Raw genomic sequence first — 15,819 nt, 5'->3', positions numbered from 1 at the left:
TTCCTCAGTTACATGATTCAGAGACATTAACAAAAAGCTTGCACATTTTTACATGGATAACACTACATGCAGACAGTTTTGGGTACACAAATCTCACACTGGAGTGTAATGGGGTGGTGACAGGAAGGGAATCTAGCCACCCCTTAAATTAACAGTGCCAAATCAAATAGTAAGTATGCCGATCCCAAAGATGTACGATAAAGGAACAGGAAAAAGAAGAATGATGACTGTATTATGCCAACTGCACACAGGCAATAACCTGAAACACGCATTTGAATAAATGCTGTTATAAAAAAGGGGGGGCTGGCTGCTGTATTGTTTTCATGTAATTTAATCCACATTATTATTTTAAAATGGCTGGTAATAAAGTCACTGTAATGTCACATTACCTACTTTGAAATGATACATTACTACATAGTAATGTTATGAAACTCGTGTTGTCAAAATGCAGCACTCACCTAATATAGGGACTCTTGTTATGCATTTGACATATCGGATTATGATCCAAGTATACTTCCGAGATTTGCAAAGTGCGAGGTAGTGAAACTGTACCAGTGCTCTTTATCTGTAAACAAAAACATGCTATTGGTACATTATTGACAAAAGGTAGTAGTTTGATGTAATGTTAAAATGTTAAGTGTTACTTATTTGCTAATACTAGACAGAATGCACATTACATGAAGTGTAATGTAACATTAGCAATGTAATACGCATTATACATGAAATGTAATACAATTCTACATGACTTCTGAAATTCCTCAACTTTACAGATGAACAGTGTGATGTTCATTGCCCATCTTTGATTATTGTACAAATATATTTAAATGACTGACAGCACTGCCAGGTGCTGAGAGCAACCTGTTCACTGACTGGACTGCAAAAAGACTACGAGATACTGCTGCCGTCACACTGCTATTTACAATGGATCTCTAACCCTTACACTCACAACGCCACTGGATGCATATTTCTTCTCAAGTTTCAGTAATTATCAGCTTCCACCTAATCCATACCTTCCAAACATCAGAAGGGAATAAAAGACCCTCGTTTGAGAGTGACATTAAAAAAAAAAGTATTTCCTGGGAGTTACAATACTTCCAGTTGAAAGGAAAAAGCTTCTTTTGCATTTATATATTTTATGTCCAAGACAACATAGGAAATCACTAAATGCCACCTATTCACAGTAAGTAGAATGGTTGTGCTTACCGCACACAATCAGTTGAATTTGGTTGTGAATGGTTTCTTGTTTTTTCATCCAGCACACCTCAGGTGTGTACAGAGGATATGAGCAGTACAGCCTTATGTTATTTTTATATTCATGCCATCTGCATTACTTTCTTCTAAATTATGAAATGAAATGCAATAAGACTGGAATCAGGAGAAAGGCTGTAAGTTTCTGGGACCACGCCTCACCATTGGGTAGTTCTTGTGACTGGATAACTTTGTTTTCAATTAATATGGGCATTATGGGGCTGTATAACTGTTTCTCTCTCGTAACCAGATCGTCCTTCAATTTCTGCTTATCAGCTGCAACCAATTGTCTGACTTAATTTTTCCTCCATACAAAATAACGACTTTTTCTATTCTCTATATTACAAAAGAGAAAATAATTTTATTCAGTATAATTACAAAAGAGAAAATAATTTTCTCCAGTACAATTACAAAAGAGAAAATAATTATCTCCAGTACAATACATTTGTCCACAAAGATGCTCTGGCAGTTGCAAAATAGAGGGATTAAAAGTGCATTTCCAAAATAACCACCATATTCCACACCCTCACACCTGAGGAGATTTATGTGGAAAAGGTTTTGAGACCAATGGAAGGGTTACGGTAGCAATACATGTTCCAGAACTTAATTTCAGGGATTGATTCTACTAACTGCAACAATGTCGGAGACAGTATGCGGTATTCTGAAAATATTTGCTATGCAAAACCAAACTCGCACTTTCTCACATGGCATTCTGAAAGAAATGGATCAAAGTAATCAGGTAGAAGGAACATTTCTCGACTTGTAAGAAGCCCTGGAGTCATAGCACACCAATGCTTATTAATGCAAGTACTACAATTTGGGGTATCGAGAGAAATTTGTGTCTCGACTGAGGGTTACTTATAGGGAGGATGCAGATAGTTTCATCAGTTGGGCAGTCATCGACAGTTGTAGATGTAACTTTGGAAGAAAAAAAACAAAATTGTTGCATGATCTCTCAAATTAAAAACAGTAAATCCCAGATTCTTTAAAGAATCTAACTCCCATATACAAAAAAGCTTCAGACATCTGATTACTTCAGAAATGAGTTAATGTGTTAATATGTGACTTTTAAGAATCTAAGCAAGAAAAAGTTTGGGAAAGATTTGAAATTATGCTTTGTTTGTTGGAAAGCACTATGTGCTCTCATTATGAAACAGATGCTGAAGTTTTAGTGGACAAACAACAACAGCATCTACATCTACATGGATACACTGCAAATCACACTTACGTGCCTGGCAGAGGGTTCGTCAAACTAACTTCACAATAATTCTCCATTATCTTCTTCTTCTTCTTCTTCTTCTTCTTCTCATGGCATTACAACCCTGTGTGTGTTTTAGCCTTCTCAACCAGTTTCCTCCATTCTACCCTCTCCTGCGCAATTCTCCACAATCCTTGGATTTTTTATCTTCTTCCACTTCCTGAACTGCCCCATAGATCTTGCACAACACTCTGTGTTCAAATATCCTGAGCTGTTGCTCATCAACACTCGTTACCATCCATGTTTTGCATCTGTAGGTAGCAACTGGCCTGATCGTGACGTTATATGGTTGCAGAGGTCAACAATTTCTTAAACATGTGGAAGCATCTATTACCACTTAGGATGTGCAGTTTTATTTCAGCTGACATGGAATTTGTGTTGTTAATACTGGAGCCCAAATAGTTAAAGTTCTGCATATGTCAAAAATTGAAACCATCTGCTGATAGTCTATCCAAGTTATTATTTTCCTTCTAGGAGAAATTCATGTGCTTAGCCTTCGTTTCATTTACAGAAAGGCCTCTTTCAGCTCACATATTGTCCTCTGTAGTAATATCCTCCTCCTACTAATAATTGCTACATCATCAGCATATGTGCTTATCTGAGTCAACCTTGTGCCTATGTAGCCAGATACCTGAAGCTTCAAATGGGTGCTTCAAGAGTCAGATTGAAAAGCATTGTAGAGAGTGCGTCCCCTTGTCTGACTCCTCTACTTATGCTAAACCAATTGCTCAGTTCTCCATCCACTTGCACTGCAGCCTTGGAATCAGCCTATGTTGCTTGGATAAGTGAGACATACTTCGATGGTATACCAAGCAGCAGCAAATCATTTAGCATTTGTGCTCTACCGAGACTAGCAAAGGCCTGCTTGAAGTCTACGTAGAGGTTATGAAGCTCAATATTATAATCATATGCCTTTTCATGTATTTGCCTTAACACAAACATCTGGTCTGTTGTTGATCTATTAGGCCAAAATCGACACTGATACTCCCCCAGAATCTATTCTGCATATGGTACGAACCTGTGGCAGATAATACTAGAGAAGATCTTATAGGTTACGTTCAGCAGGGTAATTCCTCAGTAATTTGAACAGCAGGCCTTGTCTCCTTTCTTGTGTATTGGTTGGATTACCCTAAAGTCCATTCTTCTGGGATTATTTTCTGATTCGATATCAATATCTGATTACTTTAGAAATGAATTAATGTGTTAATATGTGACTTTTAAGAATCTAAGCAAGAAAAAGTATAGGAAAGATTTGAAATTGTGCTTCGTTTGTTGGAATTCGCTAAGTGCTCTCATTATGAAACAGATGCTGAAGTTTTAGTGCACAAACAGCAACAGCTTCTACATCTACATCTACATCGATACTCTGCAAATCATATGTAAGTGCCTGGCAATAATTCTCCACTATACCACTGTAGAAAAGTGTGCGGAAAAAACAAACATCTATATCTTTGAAACTTCCTGGCAGATTAAAACTGTGTGCCATACCGAGACTCAAACTCGAGACCTTTGCCTTTTGCGGGCAAGTGTTCTACCTCTTGGTAGAGCACCTGCCAGCGAAAGGCAAAGGTCCCAAGTTTGAGTCTCGGTTGGGCACACAGTTTTAATCTGCCAGGAAGTTTCATATCAGTGCACACTCCGCTGCAGAGTGAAAATCCCATTCTGGAAACATCCCCCAAGCTGTGGCTAAGCTATGTCTCTGCATATCCTTTCTTTCAGGAGTGCTAGTTCTGCAAGGTTCACAGGAGAGCTTCTGTAAACTTTGGAAGGTAGGAGACGAGATACTGGCAGAAGTAAAGCTGTGAGAATGGGGCATGAGTCGTGCTAGGGTAGTTCAGTTGGTAGAGCACTTGCCCGCGAAAGGCAAAGGTCCCGAGTTCGAGTCTCGGTCCGGCACACAGTTTTAATCTGGCAGGAAGTTTCATATTAGTGCACACTCCGATGCAGAGTGAAAATCTCATTCTGGAAGCATCTATATCTTTCCTTGTGAGCTCCAATTTCCTTTATTTTATTATGATGAGCATTTCTCCGTATGTAGGTTGGCATCAACATAGTATTTTAGCATTCGGAGGAAAAAGTTGGTGACTAAAATTTTGTGAAAAGATCCTGCCGTAACGAGAAATGCCTTTGTTTTAATGATGCCCACCCCAAATTTTGTATCATGACCATGATGCTGCTCCCCCCACCCCGCCCCCCACCCACCCCATTTCTCGATGTACTCTGTTAATCGTACCTGTAAGGATCCTGCACTATACAGCAGTACTACAAAAGAGGATGCACAAGCGTAGTGTAGGCAGACTCTCAAGTAAATCTGTTACATCTTCCAAGAGTTTTGGCAATAAATCACAGTCTTTGGGGCGCCTTTCCCAAAACATTTTCTGTGTGTTCTTTCCAATTTAAGTTGTTTATAATTGTTACTCCTAGATATTTAGTTGAATTTCCGGCCTTTAGATTTCACTCATTTATTGTGTAACTGAAGTTTAATGGATTCCTTTTAGCACTCAAGTAGATGACCTCACACATTTCATTATTTAGGGTCAATTGCTGATCTTTGCACCATACAGGTATCTTTTCTAAATCATTTTGCAGTTTGTTTTGATCTTCTGACGACTTTATTAGATGATAAATGACAGCATCATCTGCAAACAACCTAAGAAGGCTGCTCACATTGTCTCCTAAATCATTTATCTAGATAAGGAACAGCAGAGATACTATCACACTACCCTGGGGAACATCAGAAATCACTTCTGTTTTACCTGATGATTTTCCATCAGTTACAATGAACTGTGAACTCTCTGACAAGAAATCACAAATCCAATCACATAACTGAGACAATATTTCATAAGCACACAATCTGATTACAAACCACTTGTGAGCTACAGTGTCAAAAGCCTTCCAGAAATCTAGAAAAACGGAATCAATTTTAAATCCCTTCTCAATAGCACTCAACATTTCATGCGAGTAAAGAGCTTCTTGCGTTTCACAAGATTGATGCTTTCTAAATCCATGTTGACTGTGTATCAATAGACCGTTATCTTCGAGGTAATTCATAATGTTCGAACACAGTACACATTCAAAAATCGTGCTGCATATTGACGTTAACGATATTGGCCTGTAATTTTGTGGATTATTCCTACTGCCTTTCTTGAGTATCTGTGTGACCTGTGGGACTTTCCAGTCTTTGCGTACGGGTCTTTCATTGAGCGAGCAAAAATTCAGTAAGTGATAACTTCTTTCCTTTTATGATTTTGTGGATGGTGGTGGGGTGGGGTGTTCCCTGAGGATTTGAGATTACATGTAAACTTCATCCTCAGATACTGAATGAATGAAGTCAGTGTGTTTGTGAGCCATCAGTCACATTGCCTCAAGAGAAACACACAGTTGCTAACTGTGATTCTTGTTTTATTGTGTTAAACTTTAACATAAGATTATATCTCTTAATGAGTATATTATGGCAGTGTTTTAAATTTTTAAATTCCATCAGTAACTACACAAAATATTGAAAATTGAATTCTTGTTGCCCTTCACTGCAACTGGTACCTGTTTCAGGAAGAGCAATTTAGTAATAGAGGGGATAGTAAAATGGGATGCTGAGTGTATACAAAGAAGGGCAGCAGGAATGGTCACTAGTTTGTTACATGCACAGGTGAGCATCACTGTGATGCTGAAAATCATGACCTGGTATATTACTTTAAGATAAATGCAAACAACTTTGGAAAAACTTTTTTACAGTTTCAAGAAGCAGTATTAAGTGTGGACTAGGAAAACGCTACAGCCTGCGACCTATTACTCTTGTAGGATCCGTGAAGAGTAGATCAGACTAATTACCGAGTGCACAGTGGCATTTCAGCACTCTTTGTTTCCACATTTCGTACGTGGGTGAAACTAGAAGAAAACCTAACATGTGGTCAACTGGGAAGTACCCTCTGCCATGCACATCACAGTGGTTTGTAATGTAGGGATACAGATTTAGACCCAAATGCATATTAACATAATCCTTCCAGAGAAAAATGAGAGGCTGTGGAGTTGCACATGCTATATGAACTTGCCATCTCCACCCTGCTACTGCACATTGCACAGAAGAAAAAGCAAGTCTAAAGTTCATGGTCTTTCTCGAGATCAGAGTGACTTTGAATGTGGACTAGTCATAGGATGTCACCTAAGTAACAAATCCATCAAGGACATTTACATCCTTCTAAAGCTACCTAAGTTGACTGTCAGCAATGCAATTGTGAAATAAAAATGCGAACAAATGACCAGGAAGACCTCAGGTACTGACGGCCAGGGACGGTGAGTATGTTCGAGAGTGACTAAGAAAATCTCATGAAATTGGCAGAATGAATTACTTGTCTTGTGGAAAGACCTACCAGCAGTCCATCTAGCACAATAACTGTGCTTAGGGAGATACAAGGAGTGGGGAACGATGGTTGAGCAGCTCCTCATAGGCCACACACTTCTGTAATAAATACTAACCGACATTTGAGGTGCTGTAAAGAGTGCCACCACTGGACAGTGGATCAGTGGATGACAGGAGAGATGCAGTCATGAATCCTGCTGTACCCTGTGACAATCCAATGGAACAGTTTCAGTTCGGTGCTCGCCTGGAGAAAGTCCGAAAGCTGGCAGGTTTTCTTCCTTTCACGTGTGCCTATCGGCAACTCGGTGCTTCTGCTTTTTGGTGAGTGGTTTCCTTGAATCCTAACGTATTTACATTCTTCTAGAACTTCCCACAACCTGTATTAAAATAGTTAACTATGAAAAACTATTTCTTTAACTGTAGTGTAATACTGGCGTAATCAATTTTGGGTGACTAACGCCGATTGCCTGTGAAGTGCACACAGGAGTGAAGAGATCCAGAGCAGATCCGAGTAAGTGGATGCACAAAATGAGCCTGGCGAGTTTGCAAAATTTTCAAATACATTCTGCACAAGGAAATAAAAGTCCAATCAGGTTATACACTTTAGCTTCACATCTCATTGAAGCCTCAAAATCACAGATGGCAGATTGTTCTGTAGCACTAATTAGCTGCATATTTTCAGAATGAATCTGTTGCTCTGCAGTGGAGTGTTCTGTGCTCTGAAACTGTGCATGACAGACAGGGACTAGAGCCTAGAACTTTGTCTTTCATAGACAATGCTCCGATTGACTGAGTTATCTGGGCACAAGGCACAACCCAACCTCACACACCAGTACCTCTATCTTACTTCACAGAAACACTCCTGTGCACTTTGGTGGAGTAGCATACTCGGGAGAAAGGATTTCTGAGTACAGTGAGTTTTTAGGTTCCAGCTCCAGTGTGGCACACAATTTTAATGACAGACATATCATTTGCATGTCGCATATAACAAATTGGTGGGATAAGGCCCATTCGAGTCTCACGTATTGGTTGCGGCACTGTAGTTTTCACTCTTGTTAAGTCTGTTCTCTTACTTCTATTGTAGAATGTCTTAATCTTTATGTCTGACTTTACTTATCTCAGTTTGGATGAAACTTGCTTAAGCTGTTCAGTAAATGGAGGAAATACAAAGATTGCCACTTTGAAACTTTAACTGATTTAAACTTGCCTTATTGTCCGACAAATCCAGAGTTCGCAGAGACTTCCACTTGGTATGGGCCAGCAACTCCCACAGGGCAGTCAGTGAAGTGATCCCGTTCCCTGCGAGCCCAAGGGCTATGAGCCCGGGTGCCGCGACCTCTGCGACCCTCAGCATCTGGTCCAGGATGTGCCAGTTCTCAGTTGGGTCGTACAGCATTTCCTGGACCTCTTACCGATGGCAGAAACGAGAATCGTGAGTGTGAGGATTGACGTATTTCAAATCTCGTGAATGTATCTTTGTGCAAATCTAGATTACCACTATTACTTCTGAGGCAGTAGCTACAAAATACAGTTTCAATGTATTAGGAACTAGATACAGGTGCACTAATTCTTTACATTTAACAAACAATTTCATTTAGTTTTAAGACCATCTTCAGGTTTTTTTTACCAGAATGTGTTACATAACACATTAACCACCCTGGCAGAATGACCCTTATGCTTCAAGATCCATGGGTTTGGACACTACTGACTACTGATGTTGTCTTTATTATTTTGTATGCAGCCACGTAAAAAAAGAGACCTATCTTCTAGTTTATACCGCTCACCACATTACTGAAATTAACAATACAAGAACGTGTTCAAATACCAAAAATAATTTTCTGCAAGAGTTTTGTTTACAGTACAACGGAATGACTTACATTCTTCAACAGAAATTTTAAAATGATGACAGTCAGTTAATTATAACTTTGGTCCACTAAAGTGCTGTACATCAGTACAAATGCTCACACTTATTTGCAATGGCAGCTTATATTAAACTATGGTACATGTCTTGTTTCTTGAACACAATGCACGAGAACAGTTTACACGAAGCACCAAGTGTGGTGCACAGAACCGAATCCACACATAGTTGTCAGTGAATGGCAAATGACAATCCAGTCTCATATCAAACTGAAACAAGTTGCCTGGCATAAAAGTAACCTTCATTCTTGAAGCAGCTGGATCACAAACAAGTGAATCTGCAGCTCATTCACTGGGCTTCTTATGCAGCCCCGGAGACTCTGGATCCACGTACCAGATACTAAATGTGTGTGTGTGTGTGTGGGGGGGGGGGGGGGGGGGGCATATTGCATATAATATCACTATCTGTGCTACTGTGCCGAGCCAAAAGCCTTTGGTGGTGTCATCTGTCAAATTGTGTCATCTGATTTGCTGTCAGATACCGCATTTTATTTTGGTACAGATAATTTGGTCTTAAAATTGATAAAAATCAGTTTTTAAAATGAAGAATAACTACAGTTGTGTAAATGTATGATGAATAGATAGAAAATTTACTCACCAAACGGTAGTAGGAGAACACACGATAAAGGTATTGAAATTTGCAAGCTTTTGGAGACCCAAGGCTACTTCTAATAGAACGGTGGGAGGGGAAGGAACATGGATGAAGGGAAAGACTGGTGAGGTTTAGGAAATGGGAACAGTTTGGAAAAGTCACCCTCAACTTTGTGTCAGGGTGACTTATACAGACAGGTCACAAAATAAAAGGTATACAAAACCAAAACGGAGTGAAGAAAGGAATAGTTACTGAGAACAAATGCTGAAACCAGAAAAATTAATGTAAATTAAGACCAGATGGGTGGTGAGAACCAAGGACAAGTTGTAACGCCAGTCCCCGCCTGCATATTCTGAGAAATAGAGTCTGGAGGAAGAATCTAGATGACACTTTTGGTGAAACAGTCAGCAAGGCCATGACTGTCATGTCGTAGAGCATGCTCTGCAACAGGGAATTGTATGTTGTCAGCCTCTGCCTGATCATTGGTGGTAGTCACGCCAATGTAAAAGGCCAAACAGTGTTTATATAACAGCCAGTACGTGACGTGTTGTTTCACATTTGGAGGATGGTAGGAGGGTACACATTGCAAGTCTTACAGTGGGGACAGTCACAGAGGTAGGAGCCATAGGGTAGGGAGATGGGTGCAGGAGGAGGATAGGGTCCGACAATGATATTGTGGAAATTGGGAGGGCAATGAAAAGCTATTCTAGGTGTGGTGGGAAAAATGTCAGACAGAATGGATCTCACTTCAGGGCACAATTTTAGGAAGTCATAGCCTTGTCGAAGTAACTGATTATTAATATATTCGAGATCAGAGTAATACTGAGGACAAGAGGTGTACCGGTACTCCTAAGTTGTTGTTGTTTTTTTAAGTATCAGTAGTACCAGGGCTGGATACGATCGGCCAGGAAATTTTCTTTTGAGCGAGGCTGGTCGGGTAATTATGTCCAGTGAAAGTTGAGGTGAGAATGGTGATGCAATGATGTAAAGAGTCTGAATATGAACAAATATGTTTGTCTTGAAAGCCGGAGCTGTACGGAAGGGAACATTTGACACGGTAAGGATGGGAACTGTCAGAATGTAAGTGCTGTTGTTTGTTAGTAGGTTTAATGGGAACAGAAGTGTGTAGCTGACCCTCTGTGAAGAAGAGGTCAACATCAAGGAAAGTGGCACAGTATTCAGAATAGGAACGTATGAAATTTAATTGAGAGAATGTATTTAGAGATTCCAATAACAACAGGTCAGCCTCACCATGAGTTCATATAGTAAAGATGACATCAATGTGTGTAAACCAAACCAATAGCTGAAGCCTTATGAATCCCAGAAAAGCCCCATCCAAGCGAACCATGAAAAGGCTAGTATAGAAAGGAGCCATTCTGGTTCCCATGACCATGCCCCTGATCTGCTTGTACGTCTGTCCCTTAAACGTAAAGTAGTTGCTGATAAGTACAAAATGGATTAAGGTGAGCAAGAAGGCCACCGTAGCTTTGGAATCAGTTGTGTATTGACTGAGGAAATGTTCAGCAGTAGACAGAACATGTACATGGGGGATGTTGGTATACAGGAAGGGGGCATCAATGGTGGCAAGTGAGGTATGGGGGGGGGGGGGGGGAGGGGAATTTTAGATTATGGTTGGTGGCTTTAATATAGGAGAGAAGTCTTTGTACTATACGTTGTAGGTGTCGATCTGCTAATTCAGATATACATTTGGCAGGTGCTTTGAAGCCAGCAACTAGGGGACAACCAGTGTAACTGGGTTTGTGGGTCTTAAAAAGCAGGTAAAAGGTGGGGGGAGGGGGTGGGGGGTTGGTTTGGGTGGGGTAAGAAGTTCTTTGGACTGAGGTGTTAGTGCTTGTGATCATGAGTTATCATTGCTCTGGGAAGCAGTGGTGAAGGCTGCGGGATGTTGAGTACGTAGGCTAAGCTCGGTTTGCAGAAGATGAGTGGTAGCTGGTGGTGTGGCTGTCGTGTAGCTGGAGAGAGAGAGAGAGAGAGAGAGAGAGAGAGAGAGAGAGAGAGAGAGAGAGAGAGAGAGAGAAATCGCTTTTGAAAGAGTTTAGGAGAAGGTGGGATAGCTTTTTGTTATGAAATCTGGCCTGTTTTTGCAGTTTGAAGCTGGTTTAAATACGGCACTTCTTTATAATGTACCTGGATAATCTGTGACGTACTTGCCTCATCTGTCAATTTCCACTCCATCAGACTTCTCTCATTCTGCAAAATCCTGCAGTGTTATCTGCCCCTCATGTTTCCTAGGATGGTATAATCTGCCAATCCAACTTCAAAATGTAACAAAAGCTCAGACATCGCCAACCCCTGATCAAGGGTTCTGGTTGGCTTTTGTGAACTCGAGCCATTTCCTAAACTTTACCAGTGCTTTTCCTTCACTACTCTTCCTTCCCCTTCGAGTCATCTGCCACAGAAGGCAGCCACTGGCTCCAAAAGTTTGCAAATATCGATACTTTTATAAGTGTGATCTCCTGCCACTGGCTTGGAGAGTAGGTTTTTTATCTAGCCAATTACATTATATTTTCAAAAACTGATTGTTCCCGTTGATACAACAATGAAATTTCTTCAATATCTAAAAGCTGTCGAATATCGCTTTTACAGTATCCAGCAATTCCAACATATTTCCTATCTGTTCACAATTTATGCACACACAGTTCATAATGTGTATTCTGTGAGAGATGTTACAACAGTTCTTGGCCAAAATAAAATAAACAAATTTTCGAAAATGCAAGATGTAAGAGAATGTACATCCCCACCTTCACACTTTTAAAATCAAATTTCTCATGAAAGCAAACCAAGATCCCAGCAACAGCGTGAACTAACTTGGTTGTGTGACCAATTACATTCACATTCTGTAGTTATAGAAATTGAAGGATATGAAAGGGAAGCGGTGGTTGAGAAAGAAGTGAGACAGGGTTGGAGCCTATCCCCCATGTTATTCAATCTGTACATTGAAGAAGCAATACAGGAAACAAAAGAGAAATTTGGAAGGAAAATTGAAAGTTATGTAGAAAAAATAAAACTTTCTTTTTCTAACAGCATTGTAATTCTGCCAGGGATGAAAATGGACTTGGAAGTCAGTTGAATGCAATTGACAGTGTCTTTAAAAGAAGTTAAAAGTTAAAATATAACAAGGCTAAGGGGATGTATAAAATAAAGTCAGGTGATGAGAAGGAAATTAAATTAGGAAACAAGACAAATATTTGGGCTACAAAAAAACTGACAACAGAAGTAAAGAATAAGAAAATGTAGAATGACATAAGCAAGTGAATCTTTCCCGATAAAGAGAAATATGTTGTCCTGTGTGAGCACTGTACCTTTTGATTTTGCTTGCTTTTGTTTTTATGATTGTAGGAGCAATTATTTTATTTGTTGTTACAGTTATTTGGTAATCAATGATGTCAGAGAAAATTCATCAGGAGTTACGAGTGGGAAAGTTCGACCGGCATATTCCTGTACGAGAACAGTCGAGAGAAACAAGTTTGCGCATTATGTGCCTACTTTGAGACTGAAAAACTTAAATGGTGGCCCACTGCTCACAGTTAACAAGGGAATCGATAGAACTGCTGCAGCACTGACGATTGGCAAGGAAATATTTTGGAAAGGAAAGGAAGCTGGAAAATTATCGAAGCTTGAAACTCCAGGGAAAAAGCATTGAACGGATAAGCTGATTACCAATAAAGATTTCATCTGCTGACAATGTGATGTGTAATCAGGATTATCATTGTTATTGCAGACATAAAGATCTGACTCTCAGGAAGTTATTGGTCACACTTAAGGGATTGGGCCTTTTTGTGGCAATTGTACATTGTTATTCACAGCTTTGCACAACCTGGGATTTCACTGTGGATATTTCTTTGGCCATAAGCTGTTGACAAACAGAGGGAGGATGTCGGTGCAGTGCGATGCTGGCTGTTAATGCAGATCTGTGATTTGAATGTCTATTAAGTTGTATGGCTTGATGAAATGTGAGTCAATTCTGGTCACATTTTCAAGTAATGCTGGACAGACAATACAATTAAAGGAACAATGGCAATTTCTTCTGACAAGGCTGGCAGACTTTCTCTTCTTCATGCACGCACCTCTAAAGGTCTCCTTCCTTACAGTCTGTTGCTTTCAAAATCACAGAAGACAGGAGATTTTCTTTAAATGCAAACATTTTAGCTTAGGCTTTACCGTGACTGTTATTGATATCAAATGAAAGAACATGTTTACTGTTACCAGTCACTGTTTGTTTATATCCACGACATGTTTCGAAGGTTTAAACCTCCATCATCAGGTGAACTTACATGTGTTGGTATGGCGTGTGTGTGTTGTGTTATGATTTTGGGGTAACTGGTGGCATTGTCTACTAGAGAAAGGAAAATACTATTTCAGAATATGATTTTTGAGGGCTTTTAGACTAAAAACTAAATGCATATATAACAGTGAAAATAAAACAAGTAAAATAGAAACTCATACACAAAAAGAACATATAGAAAAAGAGAATCATTATCTTGAAGTACAAAGAATATATATCATAACAACATAATTATTTTGGAATAAATTTTAAACGGTTGTGGAGATCTTTGCTTGAATTGCTGAACACATGGTTTGGAATAAATATTTCAGGTGGTACACAGATCCGATTCTGTGATTCTCATGACATTGGCCAACTGAAACTCTATACCATCTATTTTAATTCATTTTTACCATCACTTTTCTCCAATGTTATTCGTTATGCACACGGATTTGACTTTCAGTTCTCAGATTCCTTTATCTGTTCGGGAAAGAATTTTTCTCAGTTTAGATGGCAAGTTAAAGCTAAATGGTGGTCACCTTCGGCACGCTGACCTCCGCAACTGAAGCGACAGACAGAAATTCTGGCATTTGTCACTACTTCCAGGCTCTTCTGATAACACATCTTTACTCAATTCATCTGCTCAAAAGAATAATGTAGTGCACAATACTTCAATCCCTGTTTAACTGACTGGAAATCATCAATCAATTTAATCTCACCCACTAAAAAAAAAAGTAAAGAGTGCCACAATACTGACATGCTGTCAGTAACATACCTTCAAACTTGTTGTGAAGTAATCTTATCCATTGTTTAAATTGTCTGAAAGCTTTTCCACATTAACTGAGCTAACAATTTGCAGGTCCAATAAACCTTACATGCTGTAACCAACAGCACAGAAAGCCGGTGCCAGTTCACAAGGACGTCAGAAACACCAAGGATGTAAAAAAAATAGAACAAAAATAACACTAAACCGAGCTGTTCCAGCTGGAAAGCAGTGCAGGCTGAGTGGGGAGGGGTAAGAAAACAACTGACACGTGGCCAATGAGTGGGCTGCGCACAGTGTATGCAATGCTACTGTTCGAGCTGAGTGGCTCGCAAATGCAGAGAATGCGTGCAATAGGGCTACCTGGACCGTAGCCTATACTACTCACTCCTCTGTGCAGGCAAGCTGACACGTGCTCGTCAGCCCTGTGGAGAGCACTGGAATAGCCTACTCTAAACTGAACACTGAAGTCTGTAGACTCTAACTTCAACAAATTTTGGGTAACGTTTGGCACGTAAATTATAGAGCTTTGATGCTCATTGAATTCAGATCAGTTACGGTTACAGGACCAATTATGTGGATGACCAGATAGACATTTCTTAAATCTGCACGCTCAATATCACAGTCAGTATAACAATCACAAGCGAGTAGTGAGAACAATGCTGGAATTTAATACAAATTCATGAGAGAGAGAGAGAGAGAGAGAGAGAGAGAGAGAGAGAGAGAGAGAGAGAATATGAATACAACTAAAAACGTTTTATCTTTTACTCACCAGGAATATCATTTATACAAGAGAGATCCAAGAACTTTTTCTGACTGTCCAGCCTTCTGGAAATAATTTCTTTCAGGGCTTCTGATAGGTTGAAATTTTTACTAAACAGTTTGATCGTCATTTCAATCTGTAGGGTTAAAATAGCACAATTTTATCAATGAAGCAGAAGTAACACAAAATGTTATAATGACTATACTACAGAATGGAAAAACTAGTAGAAGCCGACCTCGGGGAAGATCAGTTTGGATTCCGTAGAAACACTGGAACACGTGAGGCAATACTCACCTTACGACTAATCTTAGAAGAAAGATTAAGGAAAGGCAAACCTACGTTTTTAGCATTTGTAGACTTAGAGAAAGCTTTTGACAATGTTGACTGGAATACTCTCTTTCAAATTCTAAAGGTGGCAGGGGTAAAATACAGGGAGCGAAAGGCTATTTACAATTTGTACAGAAACCAGATGGCAGTTATAAGAGTCGAGGGACATGAAAGGGAAACAGTGGTTGGGAAGGGAGTAAGACAGGGTTGCAGCCTCTCCCCGAAGTTATTCAATCTGTATATTGAGCAAGCAGTAAAGGAAACAAAAGAAAAATTCGGAGTAGGTATTAAAATTCATGGAGAAGAAGT

General features: G+C 39.7%; 1 protein-coding gene across 4 annotated transcripts in view; it reads right to left on the bottom strand.

Annotated features, from left to right (window-relative positions):
* Nucleotides 1–15,819, bottom strand: part of LOC126424774 (nuclear RNA export factor 1-like) — a 223,084-nt gene that overhangs the window by 59,735 nt on the left and 147,530 nt on the right. For all 4 annotated transcript variants that reach the window (XM_050087533.1, XM_050087535.1, XM_050087532.1 and 1 more), the window contains 3 exons: nt 15,193–15,319; nt 8,071–8,270; nt 459–565 (listed from right to left, as the gene is read on the bottom strand). In XM_050087533.1, coding sequence (XP_049943490.1) covers nt 459–565; nt 8,071–8,270; nt 15,193–15,319 — 434 coding nt within the window. The remainder of the gene's footprint in view (nt 1–458; nt 566–8,070; nt 8,271–15,192; nt 15,320–15,819) is intronic.

This window comes from Schistocerca serialis, chromosome 10 (assembly GCF_023864345.2).
Source record: "Schistocerca serialis cubense isolate TAMUIC-IGC-003099 chromosome 10, iqSchSeri2.2, whole genome shotgun sequence".
NCBI lineage: Eukaryota > Metazoa > Arthropoda > Insecta > Orthoptera > Acrididae > Schistocerca > Schistocerca serialis.
Note: the sequence above shows the minus strand (reverse complement) of the source record. Positions and strands in the feature narration are given on the sequence as shown.